This window comes from Salarias fasciatus, chromosome 20, assembly GCF_902148845.1.
Source record: "Salarias fasciatus chromosome 20, fSalaFa1.1, whole genome shotgun sequence".
NCBI classification, from domain to species: Eukaryota; Metazoa; Chordata; class Actinopteri; order Blenniiformes; family Blenniidae; genus Salarias; species Salarias fasciatus.
The window spans coordinates 11,391,515-11,411,472 of NC_043764.1; the positions used below are offsets into that span (position 1 = coordinate 11,391,515).

General features: G+C 44.0%; 1 protein-coding gene across 4 annotated transcripts in view; it reads right to left on the reverse strand.

Moving 5' to 3' along the window:
• Positions 1-698: 698 nt before the first annotated feature.
• Positions 699-19,958, reverse strand: part of magi3a (membrane associated guanylate kinase, WW and PDZ domain containing 3a) — a 111,568-nt gene continuing 92,308 nt past the window's right edge. Inside the window, exons 9-22 of one of the 4 annotated variants that reach the window (XM_030119739.1) lie at positions 18,337-18,537; positions 15,745-16,371; positions 13,660-13,691; positions 12,766-13,066; positions 11,636-11,730; positions 11,173-11,365; positions 9,588-9,803; positions 8,423-8,608; positions 8,214-8,307; positions 6,727-6,796; positions 6,417-6,554; positions 5,592-5,730; positions 5,242-5,314; positions 3,704-3,809 (exon numbers count right to left, since the gene is read on the reverse strand). In XM_030119739.1, coding sequence (XP_029975599.1) covers positions 5,262-5,314; positions 5,592-5,730; positions 6,417-6,554; positions 6,727-6,796; positions 8,214-8,307; positions 8,423-8,608; positions 9,588-9,803; positions 11,173-11,365; positions 11,636-11,730; positions 12,766-13,066; positions 13,660-13,691; positions 15,745-16,371; positions 18,337-18,537 — 2,345 coding nt within the window. In that variant the 3' untranslated portion in view covers positions 3,704-3,809; positions 5,242-5,261. Of the gene's footprint in view, positions 3,810-5,221; positions 5,315-5,591; positions 5,731-6,416; positions 6,555-6,726; positions 6,797-8,213; positions 8,308-8,422; positions 8,609-9,587; positions 9,804-11,172; positions 11,366-11,635; positions 11,731-12,765; positions 13,067-13,659; positions 13,692-15,744; positions 16,372-18,336; positions 18,538-19,958 lie in introns of all 4 variants that reach the window. The other 3 variants (XM_030119738.1, XM_030119735.1, XM_030119736.1) reach the window with 3 other exon arrangements.

Below are 19,958 nucleotides of genomic sequence, written 5' to 3' on the forward strand. Positions count from 1 at the left end.
GTTATTTGAATCCCCGCCGCAAGGGGCAGTGTCACACTTTACACATTTTTTTTAGTTCATCAGGGTGAACTAACTAGAATGACAAATGTGATTTCTATTCCAACAGTGGGCTAATCCAAGACCCCTGAAAGTGAAATTAAATTCTTGTTAGCCATATCACGTGAAATCTTAGAAATAAAAACCTGAAATTTCAAGATTTTTTAAAAAAAAGTCAATTAGTGTAAACTACACAGCTGTGCAAAAATCCTACTGTCTAATAAGCATCTTGATCTGACACACCTGTGAGACGGATGGATTATCTCAGCAAAGAAGTGTTCAATAACACAGATTAAAACAAATGTGTTAAAATTTGAGAGAAATAGACCTTTTGTGGACATAAACAAAATGTTAGATCTTTGAAAAATGCGAGCAAAATTAAAAGTGTTGCATTTATTTTTCTGTTCACTGTAAGATAAAATGTCCCACAACCATGTGTTCTCTCTTCGACTCATACTTTCACTTTAAATTCTGTTTTCAAAAACGACCAATCTGTCACTTTAGTCAAATCTGCATAAAGGGAGAACACAACAAGTCATGCCACAAGTTAGACTCAAATCGGGGTCTGTTACAATGAAGTTTAAGACTATCGTGTACGTTGTTCTAATAGGGGGGGGAAATAAAAAATAAAAAAACAAAAAGCCTTATTCATGTTTAATCAGTAAACCTTTATTTATCAGTGCATGAACAGAATGCCATGACCAGATTTATTTTCACCTATTTTTTTTAATATAATATATCATTTCCTCTCAGTTCCCTTAAAAAAATAATGAAACGATTTACAGAGGATTTGTTTGTCTGCATGAAGGCAAATATTTATACAGGTGCTGTACAATTTATAAACATTTACAACTATGGTGATGTCAAAAACTAAAAGATATGTTTATTTTTTTTAATATTTATATATAAATGTTGAAGTAATGCAAGGCCACAGTATCATACATGGTAATAGCATGAACAGTAAATCATACAGTAGCCCGTCATATTAACAATAAATTATTGAGTGGTGTCACAGATCGATCAGATGTATGTTTACATCCTTCAACGGGCAGGCTGTTTCAGTACAAGCTTGTTTTGGGAAGAGCAGTGAATAAACCACTAGATGTCGCTGTACTCCACAGTAGACACAGTAAAACGAGGCTACATTTTGTCTTCAGAGAGCACAAGCAGATGCCAATAAACATAGTTTTCTTGAAACACGCATGAATTAAATCATGCTTTGATTCAATCTGACCAGCTTGTAATTTCCAAGGCAGACTCCCAAAGAAGCAGCGCAGACATTTTCACATTATGAAATATGTGCAACCACAAAAGAGCAGCATGCTGAGTTGAGCATGCGTTCCTTCCTCCTAGTGTGGAAAATTAACTGAATCCTTTGAGGGTCTGGCTTGGTTTATGACACAGACAATTCAGCAAAAATATCATATCAATATTATACCACTTACATCATAGATGATATACTTCATTAATTCAAGAATCAAAAAATAGATTTTTGGGGTTCGGATGAAGAAAATAATTCATTTTTGTGCCTACATATGATGATAAAAATACAGATATCTGATAGAGGTTTAAATAGGTCAAAGGCAGAGTTATCACTTCTTACAATCAGGCTCTCTGTTAATCAATCCTTCTGAATTACGTGTCTTTATATCTGATCCTTCTTTAAATAATATATGATTAAGTATAGTTGATGCTACAGCAATATCGAAAATACATAGGCTTACCATTCAGCTTGTTTACACACACACACATATATAGCTGGAGGACCTAAAGATACAGAGCCGCAAACAGTCAACAACATTATGAGTCAGCTCCCGTGACTGTTTTACAGATCATGAAACAATGTATAGAGTGCAGATTTTATCGTGGTATTTTTAGGTGGTGATGATTATCTACACGTTCTATTTTTTTCAAGTCCACATTGAGTTGAATGACGCATCATGGATAACGTGTACTAACTGCTTTTGTTTACATATAATTTTCAATAAATTACATTATGCTTCATTATCAACACACAGGTAACAAACATTAGAACTATAACCACAAGTATCTGGTCTGATGGTTGATGCATATAAAGCTTCAGGGTCAGTTTTCCCACCCTGTGGTAAGCTCAAGGGATTCGTGTTTTCACAATGAAAGCAGTCACATGGTTCAAAAACTCTGAAAACAGACATTAAATGACTTCGAAGACACCGATTTCGTGTATTTGAGGAGAAACCCCACCAGTCTCTATTTTTCTCTCTTAATCCATTTGAGACAGTGAATCAATCTGGAAGAAAAAGCCGTGTGATTGCATGGGTGTGCCTTCAAAACCTTCAAAGTGACAAGAAAATGTAAGATCCTTCATCAAGGTGGGCAAGACGTGGGAAGCAGTTCATCCAATTACCTACAAAGAGTCTCACAGTGAGTGCAATTACGATCAGCTTCTTTCTAGCCGGAGTCTTCTGATTGGCACATGATGAACTTCAGAGTCACTTCAGAAATCACGCTCAGAACCTGCTACACACAAACCAGTCCGCACTTTTTTTTTTTCTAACACTACTAATACTCCGTTAGGTAACAAGCACGCGCGTCAGATCCGACGTCGGCGGCCTGATGCAAACTGACTGAGGCAAACTGGGTGAAAAAAAATTAAAAAAAAAAAGCGATGAGAAGCTATGTTGCTGGTTACACAGTGATCTGCTATGTCAGGAAATTCAGTCCTCCTGTGGTGAGTGTCCGTCTCTCAGAGGCTCGGCTTGCTCTTCGTATGTGCAACGATCCAGGTTCTCAGATATCCGCGTAGCTTGTGTCCACTTGGGACTGGATCTTGGCCGAGCTGGGAACCTTCCATGGGCCGGGGGTGATGGGAGCCTTCTTGGTGGTCCCATTAACACCGGGGTCCTGAATGCTACTGCTCGAACCTCTGGGATCCTTTCTATTCATTTCCTCGGCTGACCCCTGGTACTTGCCCTCTTGATAATCTTTATCGCTTCTCTCTTTCCCGCTCCTTTTGTTCAGCGTGCCGTTATCGGCATCCGACCCCGCCCTGTCCCTGTACGCCTGGGAGATGGACTTTGGCGCCGACGCCTCTTGCTCGGCCCTTTTTCCCTTTTTGTGTCGCTCGCCAGACCCCCAGCTTCTGTCCCCACTCTCTGCCGGCGCTCTCTCTTGCCAGTAAGTTGCGTCATCTTCCTTGTACCTCCAGTCCTTCTCCTCTCTAGCGGCGGTGCTGGGCTGCTGGCCCGCCGGGCGTCTGGGGCTGTGAGGCTCTTCCGGGTTCCTCACAGGCGCGGCAGGGTCCTGCTCCACCCTGTAGCCCTTCCTTGGACTAGTGGAGTGGTAGTCTCTCTGCCCTTGAGCTCTCTTCTCTTTATTCACGTCCTCCAGTGACCCGCTGTGGCCTCGAGATGTTTTGCGGGGGCTCTGAGAGCGCTGGACGCGATCCGTCCGTCCGTCGCTGGCCTTTTTGGGACTTCCAGGCTTTGAGTCACCCCTGCTTGTTTTGCCGGGCTGGGCGCTCGGGCTGGTGGCGAGCTTCTGGCCGTGATGAGCGAGCTGCTGTCCTCTCGATCTGTTAGCCTGCCTGCCATGCTCGTGGCCAGCGCCGGGCGAGCCGGAAACCCTGGCGTCTCCCCCAGAGAACTCGTCAGGCGCGGATACTTTGGGCGAAGAAGGAGACAGTTCCGAGGTAGAGAGGGAGACAGAGGATGGAGACGCCGGAGAGGACGGGCCGTCAGATGCAGAGAGTCTGGGAAAGCTTGAGGTTGGAATGGTTACTTTGTCCTTTGAACCTGAGAAGCAAGCAGCAACAACAGTAACAACAAATGTAGCTCAGCAAAAAATGCATATACTCAAAAAAAAAAAAAAAAAATTGAATAAAATAAACTGCCGAAGCTAAAATATCTCATTGGGAGATATTTTGTTAATCTGCAAAAATGAACAAATATATCAACTTGTCATGCAGAAGCATTATCTTTTCCTATTTTTTGGACACGTTTTTCAGCTGGCTCCCTTTCTGCAATGAAACTACTTTTGTTCAATCATAGCAATAAAATGATTGGTGTGATCATCTGGAGAGCTGTTCATTTGTGTGTGTCTTGATCTTTGTTGTAGTGATTTCAGTTGTCTGAATCTGTAACGACATGTTTGAGCCCACTTAGATCTGTGCATGTGCATCAACATTTGTGCATGTACATAATAAACTGTGTGTGTGTAATGTACACTGTGTAAACTAGCTTGATGAAAAGGGAGCCTGCAAGTCTAGTAAGAGGGTAATAAAACCCTTTTTACAGGCTCATCTCTGTCACGGTAGGAGTGTAGCCAAATCCACTTGTATAATTCTGAGTGTGTGAAAGGTCAGGGTGAAGACCTTCACACGTCCTTTCTGGTACAAGAAAAATTATAGTAAGCATATGCAAATATAATAAAGTATGCATATAAAGATGTTCATATGTCTGAAAGTAAGTAGTCATCAACAAATGTAATTTTAATACTATAATAAACCCACAGCTCTTCTTAAATCCCCCTAAATATCTACACTGAATGGGATATTTATCACATTCTCATCAATGAAAAGGTGCTAGATTTCACCCAGTGTGGACATTTCAACTTTACCCCTGAACTGATAAAAACTATGCAGCTGTTACTGAGAGCAGATATATGCAGCAGGAAAAAATGGAGAGAAAAAGAGGAGCGATGGACTTAGTGGAGCCAAAATGAGCTTTTGGAATTCTAGGAGCCAAAAAAAAAAAAAAAAAGAACCTCATAGAACTCATAGAACTCATTGAAATTTGGTCCATTGACAGGTTGATGCCAGTGAAAGCACACAGATCCCTTTTCCACTTGTTTGATCAACATCTGTTTAAAGACATTTCTGCGTCGCCGCTATCGTTCACGCTCAGGATGAGGTGTGTGTTCAGTGGCATCCAGGGCTGTGTAGCACCCTTAAAAGAATAGCGCCTCAGCTTTAAAGCCTACTAATGCTCCTGCAGGTCTGTTTGTTCTTTTAGGACTCACTGCTTTAGTTTAGCCCTTCGAAATATAGTCTACTTATTTAACATCAGGTGTTTACTGAGCCACAAGTAACTGATGTATTTCAGACTGATTACAGGTATGAAGTCAGTGATAGAGAATGCCTAAATCGCCGATGTGAATCACTTTTATAGGAGAAGTCAAAGGCAAAAGTAGGAGGTACAAGGTTTACCAAGGTTATTAGGGACAGACCAAGAAAAGCAGTGAGGCCTTTAGTGATGCTCTGGTTTCATGTAGAAGCACAGGGTGGAAGAAGAGTTCTGACCTATAGGAGGAAGAGATAAATAGGTAGAAATAGAGAGCCGTGCATTTGCAGAAGAACAGAGAAGGCAAGGCAGTTAAACAGCACAAGGAGTAATCTGAGTAAGCAGAGACAGAATGAGAGGAGAGAAAGGTCAAGAGAAAAGCTTGCAACACATGCATGAAAATGAATTAACTCAGCTTCCTGCCATCAAGCATATCCATTCAAGAGCTTCTCTATAGGAACGACTAATATGATAATTATTCGGACAATGTGCATGCAGTTCTCTGCAGTAACTCACTGTGATCTGGGACCAATCCTTGACCCGGTCGGAGCAGAAGATGGACTTTACTTCCCCCGGCCTGGATCAGCTCGATCGCTCGGGTGTGCGTGATGCCCTGCGTGGCCTCGCCATTGATCTCCACAATCTGATCCCCAACCTGCAAGGCCGGCATAATCCATCTTTTATCAACCTTGAGCATTCGGCTCCACCACAAAATGCAGTGTGAGTTCAAAAAGACATGTATTATTTTTCCGAGTTGTATTTTCTCCTCATTTTTATGCGCAGATTGCATGGTGGTGTAGTAAAACAGATTTCCTCCCAAACTCCCCAAACGTGCACTTTACATGCGAGAGGTAAAGAGTGGGAGTCAGATGGACGTCTAAAACACATCTATTCATAACTGTATTGGTTGAAAGTGTAATGGAGACTAATTGAAATTATTAAAATAAGCTTTACAGCAAATCCTCAAGTGTAACAACAATTGCAGATCATACATCAAAACCTACTAGATTTCAATTTAAAATCCAATAACCACAAAGTCAACTTGACAGGAGACTAATTGCAGCGTGGGAGCTGGTGGGGCGGTGTGGTGAAGCTCTCACTTAGAAAAACGCTGACTGGGTTATGAGGTGAATTTAAATTGCTGTTAGGAGTGAGAACGTGCGTCTGTGATTACTGGTTTACACGAGTAACCCCCTGTTAAAGGTCTGAATTACTTTTTTTCTCTGTTTTTAACTGAGATCACCTCCACCGCTTTGCAACCATTCGTAAGTTAAAACAGAGGCAAAAGAACTACCACCTGAAGAATACGGAGGATCGATATAGAGGATTATAATGACTCACGTGTATCCTCCCGTCTCTCAGAGCAGGCCCGTCCTCGGCCAGTCGCAGGATGAACAGACCCATGTTGTACTCTTTACCTCCTCTCAGACTGAAGCCGAAGCCCCGCTGGCTGCGCTCCAGCTCCACCACAAAGCATCCCTGAGGTCCAACAACAAGAACAGAAGTTTCACCTACTGACACACTTAATGCGAACTCATTCCCTTTCTGGGGATGAATTTGTTAAATCTAGAATAAAGAAATTCCCCTGCATAGCTGTGCCGGATGACACTAAAAGCACAGTTAAAAACTCCAGCTTTGGTTTTGGTCTCACCTGCTTCGGACCCGAGACGATGAGATTTTCCATCTCTCTTGGTAGGCTTCTCACCTCAGAGTCACTGTTCCTACCAGGGAAGAACACAAACAAAAATGGTATACGATTCAAATTTGGCACTTTTGTCTTGCAGCCAGAAGACCCCTGTTTGATTCCTGGTATCCCCGGGTATTCTAAAACTGCATGTTTGGTAAACCGGTTGCTCCAATGAGAAAGTGTGTGTGGGTAATCGATTCTCTGTGTTCAGTATCTGAATTGCAGGCCTCCCTGGATGCACACTGTCATTTACCTGCCTTAAACTGGCACCAACTCCAGGCCCCTACACACCTAGCTGGGTTAATTATGGGAAATGTGTGCATAATGACAGATGCGTCATATCATTACAATTGTCACTTCTTCCAAATTGTTATGTTATTTTTGCTGCAAGGATAATTCACATTTCACACAATCACATTTTGAAAGTTGTTTTTTTTGGTTAAAAAAAGTGCTGATGTAGATGTTTCCTGTATGTTATACCCTGTATGGGGTGTACTTTATTTATGCTGGTTATTTCTTTTCCTATAGATCAGAAAACTGTGCTTGTATTTGTAAGGGACATCTGCTCTCTTCTGTTGAAACAAAGTATAAAATAGAAAAAAAAAAAAAAAAAAAGCTTTACTTTGTCCACTTTGAACACATTCAACATTCCCTCATTACAGCAGCATGGACACACACACGCGCACACACACACACACACACACACACACACACACACACACACAAATCCTTCAAAGAGCCATGTAGCTTTTACATCCCGGCGACAGATAACAGGGACATACTTTAATGCTTCCCAGAGCTCATTACAATGCCTTTGTGGGGAACTTAGCTGTGCTGACACACTATCCAAAGTGTCGAGGAATTCTTAGCGGCTCCGGCACTGAAAAGAAGTTACACACTTCACGCTGCGGACAGCCTCAGCTCATATCTGAGCCGGAGCTGATCCCAGGCATGCGGGGAAGAAGCGAGTTTCTGAGGAATGGACTGAGGTCTACATGCTCACCAGCACTGAAACAGAGCGTCTGATGGCAAAAAAACCCACGGTGGCGAATTGCAGTTGCAGCAATGCATTAGAAAGCCTGACACAGGTAATCTTGTTTAAAAAAAAAAAACAAAAAAAAAAAACGGGAAGATCAAAGCAGAAGCAAGACTGCCTGTTAATCTGACTCGTTTCCTTTACTTCGCCATCCAAAGAGTGACCGTGAGAGGATTTTTCTGTCTTTTCGGATAACAAGATGTGTGCAGTCCAGAAGAGATGTTAATGGGCCACGCTGCAGCAATAAGCCAGAGGTGCTTTGAGCGGATGGAGGCTAATTTGTGGTTGAAGTGACAGAACCTGTGTTCGACTGTCTCCAGTGGACCTGGGAATTGAGCGGGATATGTGTAGGCTTGTGTGAATGGCGGTGCGTGTATGGGAGTGGGTGCGTGCACGTGCACGTGCACGGGAGTACCTGTCTGAGTAGCTGGGAGGCTGCTGGCCGACAGCTCTGTGCTGTGCTGAAGGGCTCTGCTTGGCTGAATTTGTTCCAGATGGAGGAGCGCTGTCTGTACAAACACCCGGCAAATCAACATTCCCGTTATCGTCTCTCCAGCAAATATTTTTGACACTCTCGCAAGAAATCCCTCTAATGGAGGCAAGACTTTATCCACACCAACTCACCATCCTCGGGCACAACAGTGAGCGTGACTGAGTTGCCGGCGTCCTTGATGAGCTGAACGATGTCGTTGTGGGACAGATCCATGATGGACAGGCCGTTCACAGCCGAGATCCGATCCCCCACTTTCATCTGGCCTACACGATCTGTAGGGCTGCCTTCAATGATCCGGCCGATCTTGTGAGGTATAACTGTACGAGAGAAGTAAACAAAATGAATGAGGGTGAACAGCTGTTCACATTTTTCCCTGCCCGCGTGTTCAAAAACCGACTTCAACAACAAACATGTGGAGAAGATCTGAATGCATTAAATCAGTTGCTAATTTATCATTTCTTTTAATTCTGTAAAGCTTCTCATAAAAGATCGAATCTAATTAGAAGTCTGTTTCTTGCACTGGCTCGGTGTGGTTTTGACAAATAAACTCCAGCTCTGAGAAAAAAGAAAAAAAAAAAAAGATGCGCTCCCAGCACCAGTTGATATGGAGATCTTTCCTGCTCTTTCACTCTCCGGCTGCGAGCCGCAGCTCAATCAAATGAATAATTCATAATTGCTTTGCTATTCCAGAGGCTAATTACATTAATAGGGGCAATATTAACACCAGCGTTACCCTTATAGTTCCTATACTGTCACTGATGATAGGATTTTTTTATGCGTACTTCTCATTCCCATAACGCCCAGACTGCTTAGGGTAGCTCATGATTTCAAACACTACCAGAAAGCAGGGAGATTGAGCTTTGTGCTCATATAGCTGTTAAAGTGGCCCCCGGGACTTCTGCTGCACTGCTGTCCAATCACAGACAACATTCACTAATGTATCACATGAGCTTCCCGACATTAGAGTAATAATGAGAAATCACCAGACAAAGCTAGCTCTTCGGAAATACACACACATTTCATACTTTTGGACAGCAATGAAATCCAAATAAATCCGTCTGTTCTACAACTAAATGATCTGTTTGCTCATATTTCCCATGTTTATCGGGCAACAGTTTGATGTAGGAGGAATTAAAGGCTTGTTAAATTCTCTGATTTGTGCTTCCACTGGAAGATTTCCGTTATATCCGCGTTGAGACGTTCAGTTTCATCCCTGCTTGTTATTTAATTCATCTTCCGCGGGCTTTCAGGAAATTGAAAACAACCCCTTGGATGATTTTTCTATTTATTTCTCACCTCCAGGTGGGGGCTTGTTCTTTGATGTGAGGATGACGAACCCGAAGCCCTCGTTGTCTTTGCGCTGCAGAGTGACATCAAAGCACTCGGGTCGAGCGGCCTGCGCCGGCTGGACGGCGCTGGCCGCCTCGCCGCGGGGCGTTTTGGGGGAGCTGTTGACCATGGCAGATGCGACCTGCTGGGGCTGCTGGCTGCCGTCCTCCTCCCTGCCGCCGTCTGAGAAACAAAAGCCAAACAGGAACATTGTGAGAAACGGCAAACTTGGACTAAAGCTACATGCAGACGGTCACAATTTGAACGCTTCCTTCCAGATTCTTCAATCCACTTGTTTTATTTATCACAGGTGTTACGCCAAATGTCCTTCCTGGGTGGTTTGAGGGCTGAGAGTCAGTGGGAGTCAAGAAACACAGTTCAAAAAAACATGTGTTTGAGATTTATCTGTCACTCTAATTTGATTGTGGGTGTGAATGTGCGTGCGTGTCGTCGTCTGCCTCTGTGATGGATGGGTGACTTGTCCAGTGTGGATCCTGTCTCTGCCGGCTGCCAGCTGGAGTCGTCTCCAATACCTCATAAAGCTGTGCGGAGGATAGATGGATGGGAATGAAATCTGAGCGTGTTCTTGTTCAGCCCTTTCTATAAATACGCCAGTGCCTTCAGAAAGACAGCGATTCTTTTTTTTTTTGCAGTGTTTACATTATTCAGCATGAAAAATGTTCCGTCGCAGAAAAGCCTCCTCAGATCTGCACTTGATATGAAAAGCCTTTCACAGTTTGTAATTCACACCACAAGTCGATCTACCTCAATCTCCCCTACATTGTGTGCTTGTTTTGCTGAGTCTCGGTTTTATAAGCCCGCATGAGGTAATCTCTCTCTCAACCCCCTGCTTTGAAGGCACAAACCCCCCCCCCCCCCCCCCCCCTACATGATTGATGCTCAATGTCTACGGTGTGATCAAAGCTGCTGCGATGCATACAACAGCAAAGTAATTTCAAAAAAAGAGCTTGTAGTATTCGTGGAGTACCAATTTGTGGGGGTGAACCGGCTCAAATGCAGCGGCATTATGTACCGTTCAGAGAGAAGGCTTGGTATCATATTTTTCTCCCTCTCCATTCCTTTGAGATGTAAATGGTTGCTACCACTTGATCTGATCTTCACTGCCCTTCACACAACGCTCCAGTCAGCCTTGACAGATAAACAGAGAGCAAGCCGCCTTGTTTTTCTGTTTTCCCTTTTCTTCCTGTTTCGATCTGAAAGGAGAACTGTCATTGCTTCTACTGCGATCAAATAAAGTAAATCTCTTTCAAAACTTTATTTTTCTCTTCAGAAAAATGTTGGTCTATAAGAGTCCTCTTAAAGCCTTTTCTTATTTATTTATTTTTTTGTGTGTGTGAATTTCATTTATTCAGATTTTCAGGAAGGAAAGTCATCCAGAACAAATTTAAAGGATTAGTGGAAAAATCCCAGATCAAAGTGTTTGCTCGGAGGATCTCCTCCAGCATACTGATCTGAACCAGGAGAGTAAGCAAGAAATACTTCGAGAGCCCTGAGAAGAATGCAAAGCTGATTATTCAAACGCAGCGTCTACCTGCGTGTGAGAGTTTCCGTCGGACTGTCAGCATCACTTGGCCGTTGCGGGCGGCGTTGGTCATCAGCTCCAGCACTTGCTTGTGGGATTTGCCCTTCACCGGCACGCCGTCGATACAAAGCAGCTCATCCCCCGCCCGCAAGCGCCCGTCCTTCTCGGCGGCGCCGAGCGGCACAATGGCGCCGATGTACACCTGTGGAAGTGGAAGCGAGCGGATGAGCGAGAGTGACTGATCTGAGCCAGACTGGGTGGAATTATGGCAGATAGGCAACACAAATCCCCGTCATGTGGTGAAACCAAACTGAGACTTGTTGGATTTTATTTATTTTTTTTTTTTTTGACATCCTAACTCCTTGTCATCCCCACAGCATTTAATTATCATTTAAGCACTTCAAACATGGTGTCTCGCAGCTGCTCTGCAGCACCTGAGGGTTAACTCCGGATGTGCAGGGCTGCGACTTACCGGCTGATCTGGTCCCTCGCCTCCGAGCACTCTGAAGCCAAATCCCGACTCCTGGTTTCTTTTGATGTACACATCCAGGTCCTTGGTATTAGGAGCTGTAAACAGGAAAAAAGATATCCAATGTCAAACCTTTTCCTTTTCATTTTTTTAAACGTAGTCGACTTATTACTTGGTAAAGTAAGACGTGTTTTTCTTATTGGAGTGTTGCTGTAACACATTAGCTGAGCTTTCAGCACCGTGCAGATGTGGATGTTAGAATTTATTCAAAGAAAAGTTATTTAGGACCGTGAGTCCAACAAAGCTACTGCAGACACAAGCTAATGTCCCGGTCATATTTAGTTTCGGAGTGATGTTGTGAACAGGAGTTTGGTGAAACAATAACTGGAGGCAACAGGTTGAGGGTAATGCTACATTTTGGCTAACGCTAGCATTCAGCTAAAATAGCAGAACAGGGTCGTATAGCTTTTATGACAAAAGTAACAATCCTCCATAATAACCGTGTGTGATGAAACAGTTGACTCAGTAAAGTTGGAAAAAATGAAACGCAGCTCTGCAGCACTAAAACTGTTTTCAGTAATCATCAGTTACTTTACAAACCAACATTCCCAACAGTGAACATAAATCAAATGCACTGCTTGTGTGTCCATCTAACATATGAAACAACACAGAGGCTTCGAACCAGCAACCAAAGCCAGGGTGAGCATCAGGCGTTAAATAAATACACCATACATCATGAGTAAAAAGTTACACCATTACACACACAATCCATCTTTAGCTGCCTAACGTTAGATATTATTCCCTAAGATAAAACTCTGGCCCTTGTTTCGACATATGGAGCTAAAAGAAGTGAATTATTGAAGGCTGTAAGTTTTCCAGAGGAGAATGGTTCAAATTTAAACTTTCATGCCTCATTTAAAATTCATTGTCTGGACATTCTCTCAAGCTGGCTGTTGCTTCTCCGATGTTAGGATTCCTTTACTCGCTTGTGAATTTAACATCAGCCCGTCTGTCTTCATGTTTGAAGAACTTATAAGCGGCATCACTGTTTTCTCTTGTCCAAAAGATAAGTTATACTCAGAAATATTTAAAAACACACAGTTGTATTGCACATTCTGGTTGTGTATACATACGCTTGCTTTCCAACATGGCCCGGGACTTGAGGTAGAGCTCCGACGCATCTGGTTTGGGCGAAGACGAACGCAGGGTGTTGTTTCCGAAAGGAAGCGGGTTGGGCGGCGCCTCTGGCTGACTGAGGGTCTCTGTGCTGTTGATCATCTCCTGTCGGTGCTGCTGCTGTGGCGGTGGCGGCTGCTGCTGCTGCTGCTGCTGTATTATGGGCTGAGAGGACGGATGGGACACTTGCTGGGATACAGGATGAGGTGCTTGGTGCGGAGTTGGCTGGGATACAGCATGCGACATGGGAGCTGTGCACTGCAATAAGACATCAGAGCGGAGACAAGCAACGAGATCAGCCATGAGCTCAGAAAGACGTTCGTCATGAATGAGGCTCACGCAAAACTGTTTCTCAAACCAGTTGAAAATCATTTTTAATCATCATTAACAAGTCATTATTAAGACTTTGTTGTAATTTTTCAAACTCGTGCATCCACACGGAACGAACGTCTCTAAGCAATGAAACAGGATGAGTAATCCTGTTGCTGCCTCAGCTCCTCGCTATTTTAGGAGTGCAGCATGGAGGAGCAGCACGGGAACAAGCTGTTGAACATGGCATCTCGTCTTAAACACCCATACGCAGAGGGATGTTAAGTTGCCGTTTGCCAGGAGCCAGCATATTTACCCACATGCAGCTCCAGAAATAACGGCCTGGCTAATGTGGGCTCTCTGAATAATGTAGCTAACAACAGTTACCACAATACACACACACACACACACACACGCTTGCAGGGGGCTTGTGGGTAACCAGGACAAAAGTTAAAACCTTCATGTTTAATAATTCAGAAGCACTCCATGCCGTTTACTTCACCGTACAAATACACTTAAAAAAAGAAATGGTCTGGACTTACAGGTTTCAGTGATTTCACGGGGGATGTCTGACCTGTGAGCAGAGAGGCAGAAGTGCAGAGTAAAGTCAGATCAGTGGGAAAACAGAAACACTGGGTTGATATCAGACACATGAGAGTGAGCGTAGATTGTGTGTTCCTTCTCTGCAGCGACCTTCAGATTTAGAGCGTCACACTGGATCCACTCCCACCTCTGATGTGGACTCAGCACGTTTTTCCTCTACTTAGTCACTTAGAAAGAGGTTTTGTAACAGTTTTTTTGTCCTGCTTTTCTCTCCAGCTAACAAAATCAGTCAGAATGCAATTTTACCAGTAGGGGGCAGTAGTTTCAAGTAGCACCATTTACTTTTTTTTTTTTACTTGTAACTACAGGATGGGTGACACTGAAATGACCATAAGCCATAACCTGCTGTCCACTGGGATAAACCTGCCATCTGTTTGCTACATTATAGACATAAGAGACAGAAAAAACTGTAAACTCTCCTCTCTGGAGCTCATCTCATTCTAAACTGCATCAAAACAACCAAAAAATCTTTTATGAGGCAAGTGACCATGTTTGGTTAAGTCTTCTTTTGTAGTTAAAGTAACGCAGTAGGAGAAGTTGTTGTAGTTAAGGTACACTTCATATTGCATTATTTGGAACAATGATAGTATTCAATAATATGCAAATAATCTTTTACAGAATTCAGTGAATAAATGATTCATTTTGGTCAGTCTTCTGGATGGTAAATGTTAGAATTGGTCACATTTGTGGTCAGTTTGATGCCTATTGACTAGCATTATTCCACAGAAGTGGCACAATTATTGAACACTTTGAAAAATATATATTTCCTAGTTTTTTTTTCTAAAATATTAATATAATAGAGTATTTCCCCATGGCTGTCTCACATCATAGACCGAGTGTAGTGTGTGTCCCGTGGGGAAAGGAACTCCGTCTCATTTTCACATCTAAATCCAAAGCAGGGAGCAGGGCCAAATAATTTCCTGTTTCATTTCTCTCCGCGGCTGTCATCAGAGGGGAGTTCTAGCCACTGGCTGGGAGTAAAGCCCAACCTAATCCCAGTTTATGGGCGACCTCGGGGAAGCCCTGCAGCGCTGCTCCTTTTAGTCCTGGAAAGCTGTGATCTCCTGCTCTTAAAAAAAAAAATAAATAAATAAAAAAAGCCAATGTATGCACATTTGCCATTAAAAAATGCATATGAAGTTGGCAGAACAGCAAACATGGATGCTCACACACACTCTTGTGTACACGCAACAAACCCCTGGAGCCTCGAGCAGAACCCAGCTGAGCACATCTGATATGTAGGGTGCAACTCTGATGTCTCAAATCTAGGCTACTGCACTGCAGCAAAAGGCAAAAAAAAAAAAAGGAACAAATCTGAGAAAGTATGAAGTAAGAAAAAAGGCAATGATTATCCACCAAGCCTCTGCCTCTCCTGCCCCCCCTCCCAGGCAGAGTGAATCACCAAAACAGCCACCTCTTTACACCTTCCCGGCACAGCTCGCCATGTGACTAAGCACGACTTCCTCCCTGTTTGGGAAGATGCATGGCGAATGATGCAGAGTTGCTGGGGACCGGAGCGTGAAATTGCTTTATTTAACCACGGGAGGGTCTGTGGGTCCGAGAAATACTTCCGGAACGCCACAATCCATCCTGTTACTTATGAATTACAACAGAACGCGTGTTACATTCAGCTGTTCTGAGTGATCAAACGTCGTAGCCGTGTCACTTTCTCCTGCAGGAGAGGAAACTGGCTGCGCGGGTCTGTTGTTTGACTTATGGCTTTACGACGGGCTGATCTGAAACGGAGAGCGACAACAGGTGACACAAAGCTGTGTGGGGATTAAAATGATTTGGGATGCGTGGGACTAAAGCACCACAGTATCTCCGGGCACTAACACCTGTTTGTTGTTTCAACGGCAAACCCGAAAAGATTAAAATAGACCGCAGCGATTTAACTGCCGCCGTGCCGCAGCTTCCAAAGATTATTTCTCTGTTGCGGGTTATCTACGGGAACGGCGCACGCTCTCAGCAGCATGAACTTTTTCTTTTTTTTTTTTTTTTTTTGTTTCCCTCGACTGACTCACCTCCTCGAAGCACCAGGACGTTGACCTCGCTGCCCACGGGTAAGTCTTTGAGGATGTCCACCACTTGGGAGTGGCTGAGCGTTTGGACGTTCTGCCGGTTGATCTCCTTGATGACGTCGCCCTTCAGCAGGCCGCGGCACCACTGGGCGTCCAGGATCATCTTCACCTTCTGCCCCAGGGGGCAGTCCGCGATGGCGAAGCCGAACCCCCCGGGGCCCTTCACCAGGGGGACGCTCACCAGCTCCGGCTGCAGCAGCGTGGCCTCGGGCCCGTCCTGGCTGTGGGGGGAGTGGTGGTGGTGGTGGTGCTGGTGGGAATGAGAGTGGTGGTGGTGGTGGCGCCCTCCGTTGGTCATAGGCAGCGTCTGTCGGGAAAGGGTCCCGCCGTCCGGGACCGTGTAATGGGGGTCCTGCGGCGTAGAGGTGGAGGGGGAGGGGGACGTGTCCTTGGAGGTGGAGAGACCGCCCGACGCCTCCTCGCTGCTGCTGGAGTCCTCGGGGAGCGGGTAGCCCCGGCACAGGACCATGTCCACGTACTGGTTAACCGGGATGGACTGGAACATCTGAACGACGTCAGCGTGAGTCTTCCCCAGCACACACGTTCCGTTGATGTCCACAATCACGTCACCTGGAAGGACAGAGTCGAGATGCTGAACTGATCCATCACATCTTATATTTACGTAACTGGTCTTCGCGTTACCTTCCATTTGAACTGTTTATGTATTAAATTGTGGATGGAATTCACATGTTTTTCACTGTTTCTGCAGCCTAAGAACATTAGTGCAGGAAAACATGTCAATAAATGTCAATTTAGACTTACTTTGTTTCATTTAATCCTATTTTAGTGGCGTTCCTATCAAATTACCACAAATGAAAGGGCAGAACAAAAGGTCTACAACTTCCATTTTTTAGAGGGGAAATGTCACTTTTACCTTCAATATGTTCCAAATAGAAAAGTTGCAGAAATGATGCCTTTATAAACTTTATAAGATCATATCCTGCCTCACAATAGACTGCCTCACCTTCCTGCCTGCAAATCAGTGGAAGAGCATCACAGTAGGAATAACTAATCCACATTAGGCAGCTTGCTCATGAAAATTCACTTAGAAATAGCATTTTGTTGTTTAACAAACATACTAAATGTGTTTTTCCACTGAGAATCTTGATTTAAACTAAAGTTAACTGAGGTTTACGGGATACAAGAAGCACTAATGATTCAGTCATTACAGTGATGAAATGACGAAGGTGAGTTGCACAAGAGGAATCTGTATTTCAGTCCAACTTCTTGGAAGATTGGAGGCTGCTGATGGAGAGTGAGAGAGAACATGAAAAAGAACAAGATCGTTGACATGCTGTTTTCTATTCGTCCTTTCATCTCCCTGTGAGAGGGTAGACTCTCATCACCCCTGGCCAGGCCGAGAGATGGAGGCCGGGATAACTAGCTGAATTGCTGACTCGCTCGCTGGCTGAAAGCCCAGAGGAGGATCCAGCCCACCTACACAATCGATACTCTCCCCGCAGCTGAGATTTCACTCTTGAAATTAGCTCTACATACCATATATGGTGCCTCCTCAGACACAATACGCATTGTTCGGATGACTTGTCCAAAACCTACGCAATCCAGCAAGGGTCGTGAAATATCACAAAGTTGAAACGAGCTGCCTTTTGTAAAATAAATAAATGCTGCTACAGTCAGAAAATCTTCCAACAAAGTTGTTAATGTCTCCTATTTGCTATTAAAACCTGATAAAATTAATCACAGTCTTACTAAAGTCAATTACCCTCCTTCTCCGGGGAAATAAAACACTGAGAGTAATTACTCTCTGTTCTACTTACATGCGGATTCTCACCACCTGCGCTGGTTCAACAATCAATATTACAGTAATGTTAATCATAAGGCGTTTCGCATTAATCACGGCGCGCGCGCGCGGCTGTGGCGTTTATCGATACAATAAAAGCCGTTTCGCTGAGCCGTTTAGACGAGGGCTTTCATTTAATATATGCAGCACACATGCTTCGCGCTCAGGCTACTGTACTCAATACGCACATTCTCCAGATAAGCAGGCTCGTCACCCTCCAGCCATAAAATGACAAGTATATGGGCTAATTAAACGTCTAATATATGGATGCTCATAAAAAACTGAGTGTCACCCGTAAAGTGAACACGTGCATTATTGACGGGTGTCCTATTTTTAGATCGGCCCCCTTTAAACACAGCTAATAAACATTTGTCTTTCCTCGATGAAGCAATGTGACTTTGAAAATGAGGTGCCTGCTCTGTGTGTTTTGTGCCTGCGTGTACTCGGGGTACACAAACTGCATCATGTGCCAAACGGACGCCGACGCCAAGCTCCAATGTCACAAGGTTAAAAACCTCATTCCTCATGTAAACCGTGTGCAAAGCTGCTGTTACAAGTACGACAAGCTGACTCGTCCACGACTCCTCTTCCTGATTCCTCCTTCTCGCCTGTTAAAACTCAACGTTAAGGTACGAACTCTTACTGTCTAAGTGCTGCAGCAGTGTGCTCTTCAGATACCGGAGCGCCCATTTATATGTTTTATGACTGAAGGCGGGGGGGGGGGGGGAAGTTACCTGAGGCAATTTTGTTGTCGTGAGCAGCAGGCCCATCTGGAAGGACGTTTTTGACCTGGAGGAACTCGTCGGGCCGGTCTCCTCCGATGATGGTGAACCCAAAGCCCTGGGGGCTTTTTCTGAGCGCGGTCTGCAGAATGGAGCCCTGCAGCTGAGACGGATCTCTCGTGAAGCCCCGCACTCCCTTCACAGGCTCCTCTGCTGGAGACGATGAGGAAAAGGAGAAGAGAAATCAGTTACAGGGAAATGTTTAATAGATGAAGTTGAAGGGCTGTGTGGATGTTCATTGCACTTATGTTCAAAATGACTCAAAGCAAAGTGTCAAAATGAAGTTATTTATTAATTCAATGAAGTTCTAATAAGAAAAACAGCCGTAAAACAGCACAGCTGATGAGGCAGTTTATCCAGGTTGAGGCAGCAGAGTGATCTCATTACTTTCTTACAAGACAAATAGCATCAGCGTCAAAGTCATATGAAACAGAAACAAATTCACATTTCTCATTGGATTTGGGAGCAAAATAATCCACAAAGTCAAGTCATTTGCTGCATTTTTGTTACAGCAAATTTCAACAAAAGAGAAACTCCGAGCTTCAAATCAAGGACACGAGATTTAGACATTTCACAGAACGGAAACTGTGCTCTGTCAGAAAAATGCATCAATACTCACGATTTTTTAAAAAGCCAAACACTGGGGTACAAAAAGTAATCTTTTATATCAAACTTGAAAGAACAGACGCTTTATTTGTTTCGATAAGATTTTCAAAGTTCACAGCTTTATTGGCTGGGATTGTTTATGAGGGGCTGAAACGTGCGCCTATATGTGAAAACGAGCCGAGGATATGAAGAGAAACCGAACCGCTCGCTCATAAATTACCATCTGTCTCCATCATAACAACATTCGCAGAGTGACATCGTGTCTGACAGCACATCACTCACTGCTCGTAATTACATGAAGACTCTTAGATCGTGCAAGAAGCAAGCGCAAACTCAAACAAATCGCACACACACACACAGATGCTGATGCATAGATGATAAACGTACGTGCACAAACTCCGTTTCTGATTTTTTTTGTACGATGTCTGTACCGTAAACAACCAATTCCTTTCACTGCGCTGATAAATCCAACCCAAAATGCACTTGACATTTTCCAGGTAAACTTTTCATCGCAAAATGTTCTTTGTGGTGCCTGCAGGATGTGTAAATGGGGGAAACTTTATAGAAGACAGAAATGGAATTATATTAGACCGTGCGTGTGTGAGTAAGAGAGCAAGATAAGAATGATGAGACGGGAAGAGACAGAAGGAAACAGAGTTAGCCTTGAACGGAGAGCGGGGAAATTCTAACTAAATCCTCGCTTGCCCTTCCCCGTGGTGCGAGCCTATGAGATTGTGAGCTATATGCTGGGCTTCTTCTCTGGCAGTTCCCACACTGATAGATGGTGGGACATCAATCTCATTAGGGAGAGCATGGATATACACCCTCTCTCCTCCTCCTCCCCCTCCTCCTCCCTTCTACACTACTCGCAATGTGTCATGGGATTGCGATTTGCATAATTGCATTGCAATTGGCAGATGAACGTGACCAATGTGAAGAAGAGGGGAAAAAAAAAAAAAAGTAAGATC